We start from the raw sequence: 20324 nt of genomic DNA on the forward strand, positions 1-20324 counted from the left end.
AATATTGACTGAAATTTGCAATTTATTGCCAAACATATATTTGTATTAAAATATTCACCATTTTTTGTTATTCAGAACATTGCTAATACATAGCAATTGGTCCAATATTTAGTAAGATAATTACAATTTATAGTAACTACAACTTAAAATACCATGCACATGATTTTTTTTAAAAGTTCAAATTCCAAATTCAATTTGAAATAAATCCTGATAAAAAACAGACCTTTTCCAAACTACAACCAAAGAAATTCCTTCCTCAGAATGATAAACTTCGGGGGGCAATCAAAAGGCCAAATAACGCATTAAGAACATCTTTCGTAAATTTATTTCAACAATTTTCCCATTACTAGATGACACCTATCACTGCAACCACTTAACAGAATGAATAAGTCACAATTATAAGTTTCCATAAATTTTAATTTTACCTATTATATTTATCTACATTTAAGATAGGCTGTTTATTATTATCAGTGATAATATATTACGAGTTTACTCACCTTGTGCTGTTAGTAAGCTTCTCATGATTGGCAAACCACTCTATTTTAGTGGCATTTATAAATGGGCAATCAAGCCGGGCGGCATCTTTTCTTAACACCAGCTTGTAAGGAGTAAATTGGTCTTCAACAAGGTGTGGCGTGTTGGGTGCTGAAGATATAAAAGAAATTGTAACAATAAATCTAGTTTTTCGTCATACCAAAATAGCATTCTGAGCATAGTTGTTGGTATTTTGCTACACTAAATACTTTCTGCTTGGCATATTAATTTGTAAGATAATGGATGCAAAGTATTGTACTAAATCTTCTTCATTCTTTAATACTAAAACCTAATGCATTATCTTTTATGTTGTTATTTTTTATTTCTGTCTCACAATTTATCATGTCTTACAGTTTCAAAATTTAACGGGAGCTTGAAACAGGGCCTTTAAGGCATTCATATTTGGGAAAGAAGCTAGCTTTTTATGCACTGATTTTGTTACTACTGTCAAATACCAGTGCCTTATATACTTGGGACAATAATATTTTGTACTCTATTTTCTGTATGTCAAAACCAGAGATGTAGATAACATTATCTATGTCTCTGGTCAAAACCAATGCTGTTCGCTATCAGTTTCTTTACTTGTTATAGGGTCGGTAAGCGAATGGATCCTGATCAGACTGCGCGGATGCACAGGCTGGTCTGGATCCATGCTGGTCGCAAACCCATTATGTTGGTTTTGTCGTGATGCGGCTCATTATTATTAATGTTTCTTTGCAAAGATCATTTAACTTGGCAAGTACAAATCCTAACAGTCACATGTTAACTGGTTGTTGTGTAAAATTATTTCTTAATTAGAAATGTACATGTATTTTAAAAGTTAATAAACAAGAGCTGTCCGTAAGACAGCGCGCTCGACTTTTTTATTGCTTGCCAATAAAAAAAGTTTTTGCAGTAAAAGGCAATACAAGAATCTCTGTATTTTTAAAGTGAACAATGGCCATGAGCATTAAGATATTTAGTGAAGAATTATTTTATTATGACATAATTTATGGTAAAGTGAACAAGTGGATAGGAATGAATTTTTTTAGATTTTTTAAGTTTTTTAGTGCTTGCCTATAATACAAAACATTGACAGTTAAGGGCCATAATTCAAATAAAATCTTTGACAGAATTACCTTCTCCTGGACATGTTTGGGAATCATGATTGTAAACAAGTATTCCAACTTTCAAATTAATATCTCAAACAGTTCAGTCAAAAAGTGGACTGGTACTAAAAACTTAACCAAGATTCTAAGTCGATAAAAGGCCTTAATTTTTAAAACAAATCCTTGACAGAGTTACCTTCTCTTGCGTACAGATGGGGGTAATGATGTGAAATAGCATTAAAAGTTTCAAAGCAATATCTCAAAGGGTTAAGGCAATAAGTGGATTTTACCCATATTCAATGTATTTTCTAAGTCAAAAAGGGGCATAATTCTGTCAATAACCTTGACAGAGTTATGTCCTCTTGTCTGTTGATGAAGGTCGTGATGGTAAACAAGTATGGTCAGTTTCAAAGCAATACCTCCAATGGTTTTGAAATAAAGTGAGGTGGTACAAAAAACTTAACCAAGCTCAATACACTTTCTAAGTCAAAAAAGGGCCATAATTCTGTCAAAAACCTTGACAGAGTTATGTACTCTTGTCTGTAGATGGAGGTTATGATGGTGAACAAGTATGGTAAGTTTCAAAGCCATACTTGTAATACTTCTGAAATAAAGTGGGGTGGTACGAAAAACTTAACCAAGGTGTGACGCCAACGCCGACGCCGGGGCGAGTAGGATAGCTCCCCTTTTCATAGAAAAGTCGAGCTAAAAAGTGCAATTTTCTCAACAAAATTTATTGATTTTTGTTAGAAAATTACATTCTGTCAATTAACAGTTTTAGATGTCATATAAAGTAGGTTTCTTTTTTGAAGTTGTCCTGACAGTACCATCCTTTTAGTGTCAGTTCTCAGATAACCAGGTGTTACCATACCTGCTGCTGTATTTATGTCTGATGCATCATGCAAAAAAGGACTTTTTTACTTGTGATGAAAATTGATATCTATTCAGTAACAATGACAAAATGACATTTTTTTTTTTTACTTTTTTTTTTTTAAATTGAAAAAAAAAAAAATCAATAATGATGCAGTAGTCAAGTTATTGATTACTTTATCCCTTTTTTAAAGTTTTTGTTCTTATTTACTTAAATGGCAAGGTAAAATATCGTTATGCCGATAATTTATAGAATATTGTAGTTGTTTGACCTATGTAAGTGAAAATAAGGTTCTGGAAAAGGTGATATCGTTTGATATAGGTTAGTACCTAATTCAAAGCAGTAAAAATCCTGTATACAAATGTAACTCCAAATAAGTTGAAGAAAAAACTTCGGTCATTCCTCTCAGTACACAGAAAATAATAAAAATTTATCATTTTTCACATATATCATATACGACTTGTAACTTACAAACTCTTCTTTCATATTTTTTTTTATTTTCTTTACTAGAAGAAATTAAATGAATCCTCAGATTTCTTTTCAATAAATATAATGGCAAACTTATAACAGTATTAAATTCTAGCTTTTTTATTACAAACTTCAACCTATCTGAGGTTGAGCTTTTTATCTTTTCTAATAAATAAAAGGTAGTAAAACTCTTCTTCCAGGGCTCATGTTCAGACAAAAATCAAATAAAACGTTTTTCAAAAAGTAGCCATTAATATTTCATATTTCGATAAACAGTGGTTTACGGAAACTAACAAAAACTGTTATAGTATAGAATTGTGTGATGTTGTGAAACTTGAAAATACAATAAAGATCTCATTTCAGATTATGTACGTAGCTGGTGCCGAAATATCTATTAATGTTGTTACATCTATTGGTGCCGCTCTATCTAATGGTAGCTCTATATCAAGTTTTCCTTTGTTTTTATAACCGATACGGTACAGATAGTAGAGGGTGCACGTTGATTATGATACAATATCAAGATAAATTGACAACAAAATTGCAGGGAAGAAAAAAAAAATTTCCCTCTTTTTTTTTCTGTTTGATAACAATTGATACATTTTATATCATGGAAACACGAGAAATATTTATTTCTTAGCTTTGTTTACATCAAGGGGAAAAAAAAAGGAAAAAACATGTAAAGCATGCTTCAATGAAAGATTTGATAATTCTGTATAATTATCTCCCTTTAATCTATATGTTGGACTGGTGTAAAAAATAATGTTGGACTGGTGTAATAACAGAGTATCAAAATTGATAGCAAAAAAAAAGTTCCAGATCTTTTTTTGATTTTATTTTAATTAATATTGACGAAATAACCTATTTCATAAAGACGATGAAATGTTAATGTCAAAAAGTTAAAAAAATAGCTTACAGCATAAATCATATTATAATTTATATATTTTTTTACAACATTTATCCCATAGGTACCCAGGTAGTCATCCATCCTCCAGAAATATGATTATGTAATTATTTATTTATGCAGGCTGAAAATTATGCATTTGAAAAATGACAATTGCCCTCTAACATTTTGTCTTGTTCATCATTACTTTATTTACATATTTCATGAATAGAATATAATCATTAACAAATTTCAAAAAGAAATTCTATTTTCCCCTTTTTCCTTTTTTTTTCACTTTCCTTAATGTATCAAATTTATAATCTGTAATATGAAATTAATTTGCAACATGTCTTACAAATTTAACAGTTGTAGAAAAAAAATTTCAAATCAAAATCAGGTGGAAAATTTGTGATAAACCGTGAACTTTGTTGTACCTTTTTAGTATTCAAAAACACACATCAAAAGAAAAGTTGCGGTGCATTGTAATTTTACTGGATTGTATTTTTCACATGATAATACTGTACATATGTGCAATTCCCACAATGCACCTAAAATTCCCACAATGTACCACCATTCATAACCAGGATCACTGTATTTTGAATTTTTCCTGTAGCTCAAATAGTATTGGCTTTAAGAAAAATTCCAGCTGGGATTAAAGAGGTTTCGAAGGAGCACGGAAATATGCACTGGCAGAATGGCATTAATAAATGTCTCAAATATTTATCATAAAGCAATTATGTACAATTTGGCATTTTTTTTCAGGAAGTGAAAATTTATATGCAAAATTGGCAGGTGAAAAAATAAAGAGATTCAGGAAGTCGGAACAACAACTATTCTATGACACTGGCAATGTTACTTATCTTTGACCAGTCATTCAATGAATATTCTGAATTTTTGCTTATCTTACAAGTTCCTATCAATTGATTTGGAATGCTAAGAAAATATGATATTGAAAAAATACCATTCACAAAAAAAACTAAAAAACGAAGTATTCTAACAGTTGAGTTGTTGTTTGATTTGGTTATTTGGTGATATGGGGTAGTGTTTGGTCTATATTACACTCCTGATAAAACTTATTACACAGCCAATATCACAGTTCCTTGCGAAAGTGATGGCAACTAGACTTAGCACTAGTTAACTGCTTGACAGCATGCCGAAGAACGATGCGTTGGCTGAACTGTGCTCTGGTAAATTCAATATGGCTTACTGCAGTGATCTGGAGTGAAAACTACCAACCCAACCAACACTACAGAAAGTTAACATCAGAGTACGGGTATAATCATAGTCAGTGCAGTAAAGGTTTAGTTACCTTGGATATTAAGAAGGTAGTTGGTGGTACTTTCAATGCGTCCAGCGACATTCTCAGCTCTACACGAATACACACCATTGTCTTTTGCCGTAATACCATTCAATTTTAAACGGGGTCCTTTATCCACTATCTTCACATGGTCCTTGTGTGATACACTAAGTAAAAAAGTAAGAAATATAATTTTTTTCAAAATAAGATTAAATTTGCATTTTTCTTTTATTAAATAGGAAATATACAATTCTCAAGATATTCTCAAAATTCTAGCTACAACACTATCATAATCATTTCCAGCTACAAAATTGCATATTTTTCATTAAATATTACCCTTACATGCATTCCACCTAGATTTGATAACAAATATTTTGGTAAGTATCAATGACATATATCTTATACAAAGTTGCATAGATAATTAAATAATAAGAACATTGTTCAAATTATCATTAAATTTTTGTATATTTGCAATAAAACCATCTTTTTATCAGAACTACTCCCACCATTTAATTTATATATATTTTAAATATAAATCATTTGAAATACAGTTCTTGACTTTCAAAAGTCTGTCGTATTCAACATGCATTGCAATTGTGTCTTTGGAAGACTATATAATCTCTTATTTATAAATCAAATGATTAATAAAAAAGTCATGAAAAATCATTATTCAATTAGTTTTATTTAATACAAAATATGTGTCACTGGAGAAACCAATTTTAAGTGCATTTCTTTTATATTATAGGTAGAACCCCCCAGGCAAGGATGATGCATCATTTGACTTCAATTTCATCTAAGAAATTTCATCCCATATATTTAGAATGCTATCACTTTGTGAGGTATTCACTTTACTAAATACTGTGAATAAATCATAATCAACATCAAAGAACCCAAAGATATGAATAGGAACCAAGGAGAGACAAGTCTACCCCAAAGATCTTCACAAATCATGTTCATTACTTAAAACCGCCTTCCTGATAAGCAACAACATGTTCACCTTTTATAAAATGAAAAACAGAAGTCATTAAATTTATATTAATTTCAATGAATTATTTTCAGGTTATTTTACTTGTGAAATTTTAATGGAATTCTAACGACATGAGTGACTGAAGTTGTCCCGGTTTATCATTACAGATGATCTATCTAGTTATGATAAATTGAATATGTATATTGAAAATAAATAAATAAAGGCACTGCAGAAGATGCTTTAAAGTCGCACACCTTCAGATTTCCTTTATGTTCTGTGAAAACTAAATTTTTTTTCAAATGAGTGCAAATTAAGAGTAATTTACCTAACCTTAGAAAGGCACTAAGTATCCATAATAATTACCGGTAACTTGAAAAATTATGCAGAAATTTCTTTTACTCCCTTAATGGGGAAGAATTTTGGTGGGAAAACACCAACAATTAAATTCTGCCATGTTTGCATAAAACATTCAAAGTTTCACCTGTTTTGTGCATATTTATTCATTTTTTCAAAAGCTATTGATATAATTATCTTATGTTAAGTTTGATTTCTGAAAAAATCTTTTTTAATACACCTGGAGTCATAATGCTTCTTTAAGTTTTATCAATTATATACGTAAAAAAAATGTGTAACTAATGACTTGGTAAATTTTTAATGAAAACATATATAAGTAGAGCTAGAAGGCCTATGCAATCAGGCATCTGGTCACATAATGACTCTTGGGCAAGCTCTATGTGCTTTAAATCATTATGTTAACCTGACCATCTGAGCAATTAAAAATTCTTTTAATCAAAATAACATCATATCAAGTCATGATCATAACCAAAGTCTAAGTTAAGTAGATTTATTCTTGCTGTAATTTATGCATTATTTATCACAATATGGTACCTATAAACATAACTGATTGCTATGGTTTTTTTTTATCACTTTAATATTTCATTTTTTTACATTATTTACCTTTTCCTATCAAGAATTCCTATCTATTATTGAAGAGAAAAAAGAAACATAATTTTAAGAATTATGATTAAGGAATGATTTATCAGTTAATGTGACCTAAACAATGGCTTTTCAGAAAAAAAACAGAATCAGGTTAAATGCTAAGAATTCTATGGTATCATTGTAGAACGATATGCCCTACAGGGAGCACTAACTTCATTCACAAAATCCTAGAGAAAAATTCTTTAAAAATTACAAAAAAAAAAAAAATAAAAAAAAATGCAAGTTAATTTCAATTTAGCCAATTAATATTACATCAGAAGCACATGATATATAATCAAGAAGTTGAAAACATTTCCCAGAAGCCCCCTCCCCTTCATCTATCAATTGGTCAGATCTTGAGAGACAAGCTTCCATTCTAGCCAGTAGAGCTGGCACCAGTGCTGCAACAAATATTTTGAGTAATCAATTTTAGCCAAAAAATTGGCACAGGGTATGTAAAAGATTCACCAAACGGTAATTTAAAAGTTACCTTTCTTCCAAAATCTGGCAATTCTCAACAAAAAAACATAGAAAAGAAAAAACTGAAACATTCAAAGACTGGCAAAACTGCGTGCTGTTCCTGCAAAATGTCAATGTTTTCTTTTTGGATCAATTATTTGCATAATTGCTAAAATAGTTTATCTTCTGCCAGAAAATTGTTTAATTCATCTAGGAATTGACTTTGAAATTGTAATATGTTAGAAAAACAAAGCCGAGCATCATGTGCAAGAATTATCAACAATGTTCCTTTCTCCCCATTTTGATGTGTTATCCAGACACCCCTAAACAACGCTCCCTTGGAACCAAACTAAGATTTACCATCTTGTTTTTTTACCTACCCAGAAAATTTTCATGATTAAGGTAGCAGTCTTTGATACTGATTGTTTATTTTTGATGGAGATTTTCCCTCTACCCTACTGAGAAATTAGCCAACACTTGTCTGTAATTATTGTCAATTAGGTTCATTAATAATCAATTCAAGTGGAACCCAATTGGGATTATCACCAGGAAAGAAGTTTATAGAGGACAAAGTGAAGAAATTAGTATAAAACCAGATGTTCTGTTTATCTCTTTACAAATTCTATTTGAACCCTTTTAAATAAATAATGGCTAATTTTGTCAGGTAAATTGCTTATCTTTTTACTTTACATTTTTTTTTTTAAAATCAGGCACTGATATTTCAATGCTCCACCCCAGGACTTTGGAAAATCTTCATGAAAACTCATGATCAAGGTCTAAGATAAACTGAAATATTAAACTTGATTTTCAAAGCTAGAGAAGTCAATCTTGGATTGATAATCTGTTTAAGGGTGAAACGTCAAAGATTGCTATAACAAGATAATAACAAATTTGTACAGATCTATAACTTATCACAAACACTAAATCATCGATGTCACGAACCTTTTGAACCTTAAATGACATAAAACTTTTCAAAATCATAAAAACGATAACATTTTTGTCACATAATAAACAATCTCTTCCGCATGAAATTATTGCTCTTTTTTAAATAAGAATAAAAGAAACATAAATCATAATTTCAACAAAAAACTCTCGAATTACACAATTTAAAATAAAAATCTTTCAAAATGCATGAGTCAGAAATACATTTGTCCAAAAAATTTCTTTTTAAAACCAACTTTTGATGATATCATACTAATTCCAACTTTCTTTCATTGATAATGGAGGAAAGCATATTTAAAAGATTATCGCTGATAAAATTACATATAAGTATTTGTTCACTGGGAAATCAGTCATTATAACAAAACGTGAGGATCTGATAAACGGATAATTCACATGTGCAAGGTGCGAGAAGGTGGGCATGTATCATTTATCATTTAAAATATCTGTAGATAAAACATCAGGTTCATGCAATTAGAGAAATATGATCCGGCCATTTACACTTGCAATGCTTTAAAGAGCTGTTACGTGAAGAATAAAAGCAGATTTACACAGTTTAACAGTGTGTAAAATACACATGAAAATCTCACATTTGAAATGGCCCTATGATAATTATCTTCGGCTTGAAAATTTGCATGTTCTTTTACAAAATTAATGAAAATACAGTTGTCTTACTGAAAATGAATTTTCTTTATCAACAAAAGAAATTCTAATTAACCATTGTGAATTGATCTAATATTTACTTTTATTAAATCAATAAAATTTAAAAGTTAATTACATTTAATTTATGATCATCTTAATCAAATTAACTTTTCTAAACAAAAAAGACTTAAATTTGTAATGACCAATCAAAGATCATCATTCCATGAAATTATGAAAATTTTTTGTACTACACTGTTCAATTATATTTTGGTCCCATTTCTATGTATATACTTTTCCCCTTGGATCATATTGTATATATTTCAAGTTTCATTGTTAGCCATTTTAGAAACAACATCTTTTAACTGACAAACCACAACAACAAAATTACAGTTCTGCACACTGGGGTCAAGCGCATGACTTTCAGACTTGTCGATGTTGACCAGAGAAATGACTAAGCATAATATTTCAAAGAGACAGACATATTGATCTATCGAGGAAAATGTAAAGATAAATAATAATCTAATGAAGCTTATACAACATAGTTTGAACTTTGATCCCAATAAACAATTTAAAGTCTGCATGGCCTTGTTGCCTACAAAATAATTCATATATCCAAGATTTCGTTTTGATTATTTCCATACCATAATATAATACACTACTGGTTGCAAATTTTTCGAAAAGAAAATATTATTTTCATGTTTCCTAGTCAATGTTACAAAATGAGTTACCTATATCCGTTTTGCAACCATTCGTACGAGGGTTCTGGATTTCCCGTTATCTGACACTTTAGTTGTATGTCAGCACCAAGTGCCACTTCATCTTCCTTGACACGCTTCAACTGCACCATAGCAACAGGATCTATCCCTGAAAATATAAGAAGCACATATTTATTATACTAGGTAAATGTATGTAAAATATCAAACATGTTTTATATAGAATACACGGTGCAAAGTCATGTTACACATTATAGCTCATAAACACCATTTATATTAAAATACTGATGGATGCTCTTTGATATGATAGGAGGAAAATCTATTTTTAGCTCAAGTGACCTTGACCATGACCTTCATCCACATTTAACTTTTCAATTTTAGCAGAAGTTATACCAAGGGCTATAAAGCTACTACTTATCAAACTTAAGTCTTTTAAAGCAGGTAACGTTTTCCTCAACTATCATACCATTCATTTCAAATTCTGAAAGGTCAATGCCCTTTACACCTCTCTTTCCCTTGTTATTAGTTTCTTATACAACAAACCTTGAATCCAATCATGACATAAAAAGAAATGGACTTGAAGTATGATTTTTTTCCACAATCAACCCAAAGAATAAATGAGAATGTCTAAGGGAGCATTTTCTCCATACCTTTGCTTGATCTCTACACATGTTCTGAGACACTTTAGCCTTGTTTATTATTTGCCACAGACAGTTTATACACTTCAAACACCACTCACACCCATTTGTCAATGCACTAAGCAGCTTGTTTACTTCTTGCCAAAAACAAAATACATTACTGGCTCAAAAAAATGGTAAAACCATTTGTTTTGGAAATCCATTAATTTAACCCAACGGAAGACTTTGTACCACCAAGAAGACTAGCACTTGGATTAACATTTTTTTTTCTTTTGCATAAAAGATTGGTTTTAAGGGTGTTTTTGTCACAAGTTACTCAAACTTTAACGCTTTATTAAAGAGTGTTTGAAACAATACAACCTATTTCAAAGCCTTTTTTTCAAATTCAATAACAAGTATTTACTTTTCATTCCCTTCTGCAAAATGTTCAATACCTAAGTTCAATACTTCAATGCCTTTCAATTAAAATGCCATTAATAAAAAATTAGAATTTATATAACACTTCTCAACATCCTTAATTAACTAGGCAAATGGATTAAATTGATTCCTGGCAAATTATCAACAGATTCTTGATTAAATTAAACAAAAACTGGAATGATGTGAATCTACCGTTTAACACTTTTTTTATGCACCACATTGTTTTAGCTTCTCCTGATCCGTCCCTGTACACAGTTCATTTAACTGATTTTCAAGTACCTTAATATAATTTGATAAATTCTTGACAGCAATTAAATAATTAAGATAAATACAACTGACAAAAAAATCAACAAATGAATTCAATTAAAATGCCTTTTATCAGTATTCCTGCATGCATAATTATGACATCTATAAGACGTAGCTTCCTCACACGAATGAATCCAAAATCTCTGGCAAGATTTGAACCCACAGTTTTGAATGGATTGTGGTGGCATGACCGAATGGTTAAAGCAAGATCGCTTTCCGTTCAAATCCTGTCAGGGGCAAGCCGAACAACGGCCTTGAGCAAAAAACTTTACTCTCATTGCTTAGTACTGGTTGGTTCCAGGAACAGATTCCAGGGTGTTTATAAGCTTATAGCTTCCTACACAATCAAATTTAAAAAAAAATTATGTATAAACCAATATCAGCGACCAGCCTTATACCACTCATCACAACCATCATAAGAAGGTACCACATCTCTAGAGGTATTACATCTCTATGAAGGATAATAATAATAAAAGTTTTATGAGCAACTCAACCTTCTTTGTGTTCCCACAATTCTTTTATATCTTTCCATTCAAATCATCATCGCATCATTACACGGTCCATTAACCACAAGAAACATAGGACTGACACAAGTCACAAGCATTTTATATACTTGCTTTTTTTATTAGATATACAATTTCAAATTGAATGTCATAAACCAAACAGACACTCTAGATGGCACATAAATGTTGTCATTTATTGCTTAAATATTTTATATTCTCACAATTAATAGCTTACATTAAGTATAGAAGATATTTAGGAAATAAGGACATAAATCACCTGCAATAATATTATATATCTACTTGAAACATTTTATGCTGTTTACATAATGCAAATGCATTGCAAAGATGACTACTTAAATCCTGTATAATCCATTAATTACCAATTAACTTGATAATCACTGTATGATAATACCCAGGGGGATTATCCTGCCGTACTGTGTCACATGTTCAGCTTAATTTCCTTTCCTTAAAATTTAACTTCATTGTCAAGGTTTTTGACAGAATAAAATATCAAATTCCAATTAAAATAACTTTGTTGTACAAAATAAATTACTGATTTTAACAATAGAAATGAATTATCACCATTAGTTTGCAGTTAAAAGATGTAAGTGATAACAAAATTGATCAATTTTCTCCCAAATTTAGACAAATTGAAGCTTGACCACTGGGTATAAAATACTACTCTTTGAAACTAGAACCAAGGAAGAAAATATTAAACTTGTCAACTACAGCAAATAATGAATCTTAACCTTAATACATTTTGCTGTATATGTTAAAATGATTCAAATGAAGAAAAGGGAAATCATTTTAAAATACATTAAATTATTATCAAGGGATGTTAGAGAAAGATGAAAGTATGCATGATATTGATTGCAAGCACATTAAAATATGTTATTTTGAATCACTCACTGGTGTAGTTCTGTACATGTATATGTATTTAAAAGTTATATATGAATTTCAGTATTGATACAAAAAATACATGACATAAGAGACTATTCACTTAGGTAATATACTAATTGTTGACTGATCAGCATAATAAGCACAATCACTGTGACATAGAAGATTCATCAATATAAATAGGTTCATTATAATTACTTATGACAATAAGCATTTACATGTCATGTATATTCCAATGAAAGTGATAGATGAGAATCACAGATTTACATAGGTCAATCACTGTGATAGAGAAGAATCATTAGTTTAAATAGGTCAATCAATGTAATAGAGAAGAATCATTAGTTTAAATAGGTCAATCAATGTGATAGAGAAGAATCATTAGTTTAAATAGGTCAATCACTGTAATAGAGAAAAATCATTAGTTTAAATAGGTCAATCAATGTGATAGAGAAGAATCATTAGTTTAAATAGGTCAATCACTGTTATAGAGAAGAATCATTAGTTTAAATAGGTCAATCACTGTGATAGAGAAGAATCATTAGCTTAAATAGGTCAATCACTATGATAGAGAAGAATCATTAGTTTAAATAGGTCAATCAATGTGATAGAGAAGAATCATTAGTTTAAATAGGTCAATCACCGTGATAAAGAAGAATCATTAGTTTAAATAGGCCAATCACTGTGATAGAGAAGAATCATTAGCTTAAATAGGTCAATCACTATGATAGAGAAGAATCATTAGTTTAAATAGGTCAATCACTGTGATAGAGAAGAATCATTAGTTTAAATAGGTCAATCACTGTGATAGAGAGAAAAATCATTAGTTTAAATAGGCTAATCACTGTGATAGAGAAGAATCATAAGTTTAAATAGGTCAATCACTGTGATAGAGAAAAATCATTAGTTTAAATAGGTCAATCACTCTGATAGAGAAAAATCATTAGTTTAAATAGGCCAATCACTGTGATAGAGAAGAATCATTAGTTTAAATAGGTCAATCACTGTGATAGAGAAGAATCATTAGTTTAAATAGGTCAATCACTGTGATAGAGAAGAATCATTAGCTTAAATAGGTCAATCACTGTGGTAGAAAAGAATCATGCGTTTAAATAGGTCAATCACTTTGATAGAGAAGAATCATTAGTTTAAATAGGTCAATCACTGTGATAGAGAAGAATCATTAGTTTAAATAGGTCAATCACTGTGATAGAGAAGAATCATTAGTTTAAATAGGTCAATCACTGTGATAGAGAAGAATCATTAGTTTAAATAGGTCAATCACTGTGATAGAGAAGAATCATTAGTTTAAATAGGTCAATCACTGTGATAGAGAAGAATCATTAGTTTAAATAGGTCAATCACTGCGATACAGAAGAATCATTAGTTAGGTCATTTAGTGCATCAAAAAGGAGATTCAATGGTTTAAATAGATTAATTTAAATAGGTGAATCACTGGTTTGAATAGGTCAATTCCTGTGAAAATGGAGATTCGCTGGTTCATAAATAAATCAATCACTGTGAAAAAGAAGAATCACTTCCAGCCAGTTGAGTAACCCAATAAATCCTGGAAATTTGTTCTAGAATCATATCCTGGCAGTCTAAGATAATGATATATTACATTTATTCTCATTTAAATTAAACAGATGTATTTTAAACGTATGGTTGCGTAAAACAATAAATTCATGGCAGAGACACAAGAACATTGGAAAAACAGAAATTTGATAAAACAGAAGTGTGGTTTATAAACTTATGTTGTATAAACATATCGAGGGAAGCAATGGTACTTATGGAAGATATCAAGTACCCTCTTAGTGTCAAAATACTTTCTAGTGACAAAACATTACATTTAGATCAAAATATATGATAAACTATTGTTGTCAGGAGTCAAGAATTAAATACAGTTCAGAAGCAGTTTTATACAAAATAGAACAGAAACAGAAATATAATGGTAATAAGTACATAAGTAATTGAACAATATATTATATTATTAAACGGTTTTTCACCTTGCATGTTAAATAATGACAAATGCAACTTATTTAAGATTAGGTATTTCTGTATGAATAGTGAAATTAAAGCAAGACTTGAAGTTTTCAACATAATGAAACAAAAGATATTAAAATAGAGAAATTAAATGAAGACTTATTTAAAATCACAGTTAAATATAAGTTATGAGAGTATAATCTATTTTTTATTTTTACTGGTGAATAGTTGTCAGGATTATTTGTTTCAAAAGTTTATCCAAAAGTATTAAATATCCCTGGGGTGTCCATGGCTGAGTGGTTAAGGTTGCTGACTTCAAACCACTTGCCCCTCACAACTGGGTTTGAATCCCTACAGGGACTTTGGATTCTTTCATGTGAGGAAGTTATCCAGCAAGCTATACAAAATGTCGGTGGTTTTACTCATATGCCTGTTTGTGCCTGAAATAATGTACGGAAGGGCACCTGAGGTCTTCCTCCACCACTAAAGCTGGAACATCGCCATATGACCTATACTGTTGGTGTGACGTAAAACCCAATCAAACAAACAAACAAATTAAATATCCCTCTTTGAGGACAACTAAGTCTGGTTTCATACTTTTAATACAATGTAGGATTTGACAAAAACATCACTTAACCTGCATTCTAATGTCATAGGATTTAAAAGGTCAACATTTCATTAAAAGTGACCACATTAGACAAACATTCCACTGACATTTCCATCAGAGATAACAGCAATGTTATAACAGATACATTGTTCGAAAAAATTGTTTCGGAAGTTGTCATGTAAACCAATCTAGTCGAGAGTACTTTTTCAGCTGCCTCGTACCTTCGTTGCGAACAATGACCAATTCTCTATCATGATTTACTTCTAAACGGTCAACGGTTCGATGTCATGATCTCATTTAATTTAGAGTGTATATTTGAGTGGAAATCAAACGTGAAATGTTTACTTCTGTCCCTCAAACATGTCATACCAGTTCATTCCTCCGTAAATAGAAAATGTCCAGAGACTACTATGGTCACACAAAAAACCAATTGATACGTCAAAAAAACTATAAAAGGTAGTCTGGCAAAAATAGATGATTGCGGTCTTTATGCTTCAACAAAAATGTTAAGTTGTAAAAATGTCATAAATCAACAAGGAAAAAAATTGGACTAAATTTTGACATTAATTAGTACAAATATTTAAGTGGCAGTGTGGCAGGACTGGAAAAAATGCTGGTATATTTATGTGTAATAATCAATTAAGCTGATAATCAATCATTTACATTTGATATAGGTCATGTGACAATCTTTTATATGATGAAATAAAACAAAAGTCATTTTGTCTCTCTCTTTTTTCTCCCCTTAAAAAAAGATTTTTGTTTAATTTTGCAGATTATTTATTATTATAAACACGCTTGGTATATTTTCTAATAGATAAAATTTTTACCACTTGACAGGACTTTGTTTTTTCAAATACATATATATGCACAATTTACTGTTGTACAATTCTTACCCTTACCTTCATACCCTCACCATGCTAAATATCTTCAACCTTTCATCATTTTAAGGAAAAATTTCAAAATAACTTATTACTGGACAGCGGACCAGTGTAGACCATGATCAGGCGAAACAGATGTACTGGTGATATTGGTCTGCACTGGTTGCATATAGGTAGCAGCGTTAATTACATATCTACCGCCTACAAAGGCTGACTGACATTTTTTTCACTATGCTGCTTGTTAAGTTAAACTACACCTGTTTTCACACTTTATTAAAAAAAGTAGTCCTTGAAAAACGGCAGAAAAAGTAACACATACTAAAGAAACAATAAAATAGGTCATAAATCAGATAGTCTTGTATGATAATCATCATATTTTGTTAAACAATATCCTAACTAACAAGTCTCTTGTTCAGGACATAATGAACCCTTTTATAAAAATTTCAACCCTGGTTTTAAGTGAACAAAGGGGTCAAATAGGGTTAGAAAGGTGAGTGCTTTTCTTATCACAAAATTATTGGGTATCGTAAATGATTTAAACTTCTTAAACCTGTACAAGTAACATTACCATATAATTATGACAGGCTATCTTCAATGTTCACATCATCATCATGTACTACTATAGTGGTTAACTTAGATGACTTAAGTTACAATCCCATCATAGTAAATGGCCCACCTGACCATCTGTCACTCTATGCTGTAAAATCACTCTAAATTTTGATAGTCAACATTGTTTGAAAACAGTCTTAAAAAAAATACAATTTTAATAAAAAAAAATTTTATCTGATTTTTTTCTTCAACAGTTCAGATTTCTGAAACTAAATTAATGCAAACATTTCTTTAGAGAATAAATGATGTTATTGATAATGCATGAAAGTCTTTATTTTTTAATAATATCTTTTAAACTAAAGAAAAAACTTTTTTATTATCAATAATAAACCCAATTGATCACTTATCTATTTATATAAAATCTTATCATTCAAATGTGCACAAATATTCAAGAAAAATTTAAACTGTTCATTCAATTAATTTGAGTCGAGAAGCTGAGATCTACTTGAGGAGAAGTTATTTTAAGTAGCTGTCCAATAGGATCATTTGCCCCTCACCGCAGTGGACCCAAATTATGCCACCATCCTTAGTAACCTAGTACAAGTGAACTTAAATAATCCAGCTTAAGACTCTAAACTTATATCCAAAACATGTCACTTGTGCCTGAAATAATTCATAGAGGGGCACAGGAGGTCTTCTTTCTCATTTAATGCTAAAAACCATCAATGACCTTTTCAGTATTGGTGTGACTTAAAACTTCAACCAAGCAAAAAAGTTTCTTGTGGAAATGCAGATTTAGTACTTGTATAAAATCGGGAAACACTCCTGATGAAGCTATTGCATGCCAGTCAGTATCTGACTGAAATTCTGCAACAAATTGGCATTTAAATCATAACAAATTAGTTCCTTTTATATCAACACATCTTTAATCAGCAAAAACTTTACGTCTATCATTATTTTTTGCATCCATCTAAATTATGTATCATCTGACACCATATGTGCTATGATTCCACGCCTTTTTTACTGTAGGCAAATTTCATAATTCGTGAATTTTATTACGTCATAAATATACCAAAGAAACGGAAACTAATAAACATCATATCACTAGAAAAACACATGTGATGGAGATCTTATTGATATATGGAAAATAAATAAAATGATAATAATATATCTATATCATCATGTACATCTGCATAATATTTGCCTAACATGAAAAAATGCATGTATGTTACAGACCTTTGAAGAGTTAGCAACAATTAACTCCCTTTGTTCTTCACTGGTAACCACTTACATTATTGTGACGATCGCTAAGTTTTATTTGATTTTTAAAGCTACCCCACTTCATCACATTTCAAATCTATATGTTTTATTGGATCAAGCTCTTTAGCTTCACCCAGACTCACTTATGACATACAACTTTTACAAACATTTAACTTCTTTTGTCTTTCCGATAACGTAAGCTGCTTCTTTAGACATTTTACTTACATTTCTTCTCCATTGAATATTTGCAATTCTATGCATAAATCACTCAAACACAAGATGATGGTTAAAATGGAACTTTTTACTCAATTAATGACCTTTTTGGTAATTTTGCATACTTAAAGTAGTTGAACATCTTTGGGGTCATTTATCATAGTAATTTAAATGCAATCAAATGAGCAATTATGAGATAAATTTATTATGTATTATAAACCCTCTAATCAATTAAATGTTCAATATATATATTGCCATATCACTGAATAGAACTGAAAATTGTCCACAAAATTGTTCTTTAACAACATTGTTGATAATTACAAGCAAAAGACAGCAGTTTTTTGTTTTATTATTCTCATGAGGATAAAAATCATTGCGCCTCCATTTCATTACAGAATAATATCAAGAATAGTATTTTCTGAAATATTTGTTCTAAACTTCCATGAGATTTAAAAACAAAGGCAGATGGCAAATAATTTCAAAACATAAGATATCTGTAATAATGTGTGACTATAGTGATATAAAGACAGATGACAATATGTAAATTCACCATCATCAACTTGCAGCAGACGACTGTCATCGTAATTAAATAGCTTAAAGTACAGAACTTCCCAGCTGCTTATCTCCACAAAAATATCACCATCGCAACAAAAATATCACCATCGCAACAGAAATATCATCATCTCTCACTTCTATTGTGATATCTATTCTAACATCAGACTTCTACAACTGGAGCACCTTTGTTCTACAATACCAACAATTAAACAAAAACACCAAAAACATTAGATAGGCTAATAAACAACTATTGTGCCATTATGGGTTGTCATGATAATAACAATTTTATGTTTTTATTATAATAAATCAAATTAAGGTCAGACAGTCTAATTTTCTATAATCATATCATTGTTTCTCTGACAAAGTTGGCAAGAAGCATCTCTTGAATTGCCAAGAGACAAGGTTATAGCCCTTGTCAGGGAATTTTCTTTAATTATATTTTCACGCTAATTCATCTGTAGCTAATTGTGATGTTAAGATTTCTTTAATAAATAAAAAGTTACTTTATTTTGGAAGTATGATTGCTCCAAGATACGACGTTTATTGTGAAACAAAAGTTATTGAAGCGTCTGCAGGGAGTTTATTATTATATCTGCACATTTTGATAGGAAAACAATTGAATTTTCCAGTAAGATTAGAATTTTCAAGTATCAAAGTGGGAGTCGTTTTGTAAAATCAAATATTTGATGCATACAGAAATAAATGTCAAATTATCCATGATGAATGAGATGTCTTGAGAACATGGATTCTATTATTGCAAAATGACCCATGAAATTATGTTGATTTAACATTTTTGTTCGCAAGTTTTCTTTTGTAATTCTGAAATTTTGCTACATGCTGCTTCCAATATCAAATTACTAAAAGGCATTACAATGGTACCCAAATGATTTTGGCAGACGGAAAATTATCCCCGCCAAATATGAGCAATGTCCCATGCATTCACCAGCAACCTACTTGATTGTATCTGACAAGGCACCTCCATGATTACAGAACACGTTCTCAGTATGACTGAACAATTTGACCAATGGTCAAGATTGACAGAACTTGAGCCCAAATTATCAGACCAAACAAAAGAACCTCTAGAATTGTGGTCAGTTTTTCTGGCCTAACTGCTAACTGACCCTGGGTCACTTGAAATGGACACTGGTCAGAATAATGGCAGTGATCCATGTGGACATGATGATTCATTAAAAGCCTTAATTATCAACTGCCTTCATTCAATTATAACAGCTAATTTGAATTTACTGCCCTGTAGCTGTGGATAATTGAAAATAAGAAACTATAAAATTACAAGTCAGATTGACCAATGAAAATAATAATTTTAAAAATTTAACCATATAAAACATTTAACTACTGAAAACATGTATCAAAAAATCGAAGCATGATACATTGATGCACAGTGATCTGTTTTGAAGAAAGAAAATTGATAATAAAGTTTGAATGAAGGAAACTTGAAAAGAATGTTTCTGCTCGTCATAATGTCTATGTATAGTAAAGGGATAGGTATTGACAGTATTCATTCCAGCAAGAATGCTACTCTTGTACATGTCAGGAAAATTATTCCAGTCTTTCAACATATCACCTGGTTTAGTGAGATATCTTAGTCTTAATTTTTTATTTGCTGATACTAAAACAACAAATCAAAGCATGCGAAAAATCTTGATGAATCAATCTATTTTTCCATG

General features: G+C 30.5%; 1 protein-coding gene across 3 annotated transcripts in view; it reads right to left on the reverse strand.

Annotated features, from left to right (window-relative positions):
• The window catches only part of LOC132757585 (inactive tyrosine-protein kinase 7-like), a 121489-nt gene that overhangs the window by 51853 nt on the left and 49312 nt on the right, over positions 1-20324 (reverse strand). For 2 of the 3 annotated variants that reach the window (XM_060748902.1, XM_060748904.1), the window contains 3 exons: positions 9852-9987; positions 5151-5305; positions 498-645 (listed from right to left, as the gene is read on the reverse strand). In XM_060748902.1, coding sequence (XP_060604885.1) covers positions 498-645; positions 5151-5305; positions 9852-9987 — 439 coding nt within the window. Of the gene's footprint in view, positions 1-497; positions 646-5150; positions 5306-9851; positions 9988-10486; positions 10638-20324 lie in introns of those variants that run through there. The other variant, XM_060748903.1, reaches the window with a different exon arrangement.

The sequence above is a fragment of the Ruditapes philippinarum genome, unplaced genomic scaffold, assembly GCF_026571515.1.
Source record: "Ruditapes philippinarum isolate M1 unplaced genomic scaffold, ASM2657151v2 ctg2001_1_1_1_1, whole genome shotgun sequence".
Taxonomy (NCBI): domain Eukaryota; kingdom Metazoa; phylum Mollusca; class Bivalvia; order Venerida; family Veneridae; genus Ruditapes; species Ruditapes philippinarum.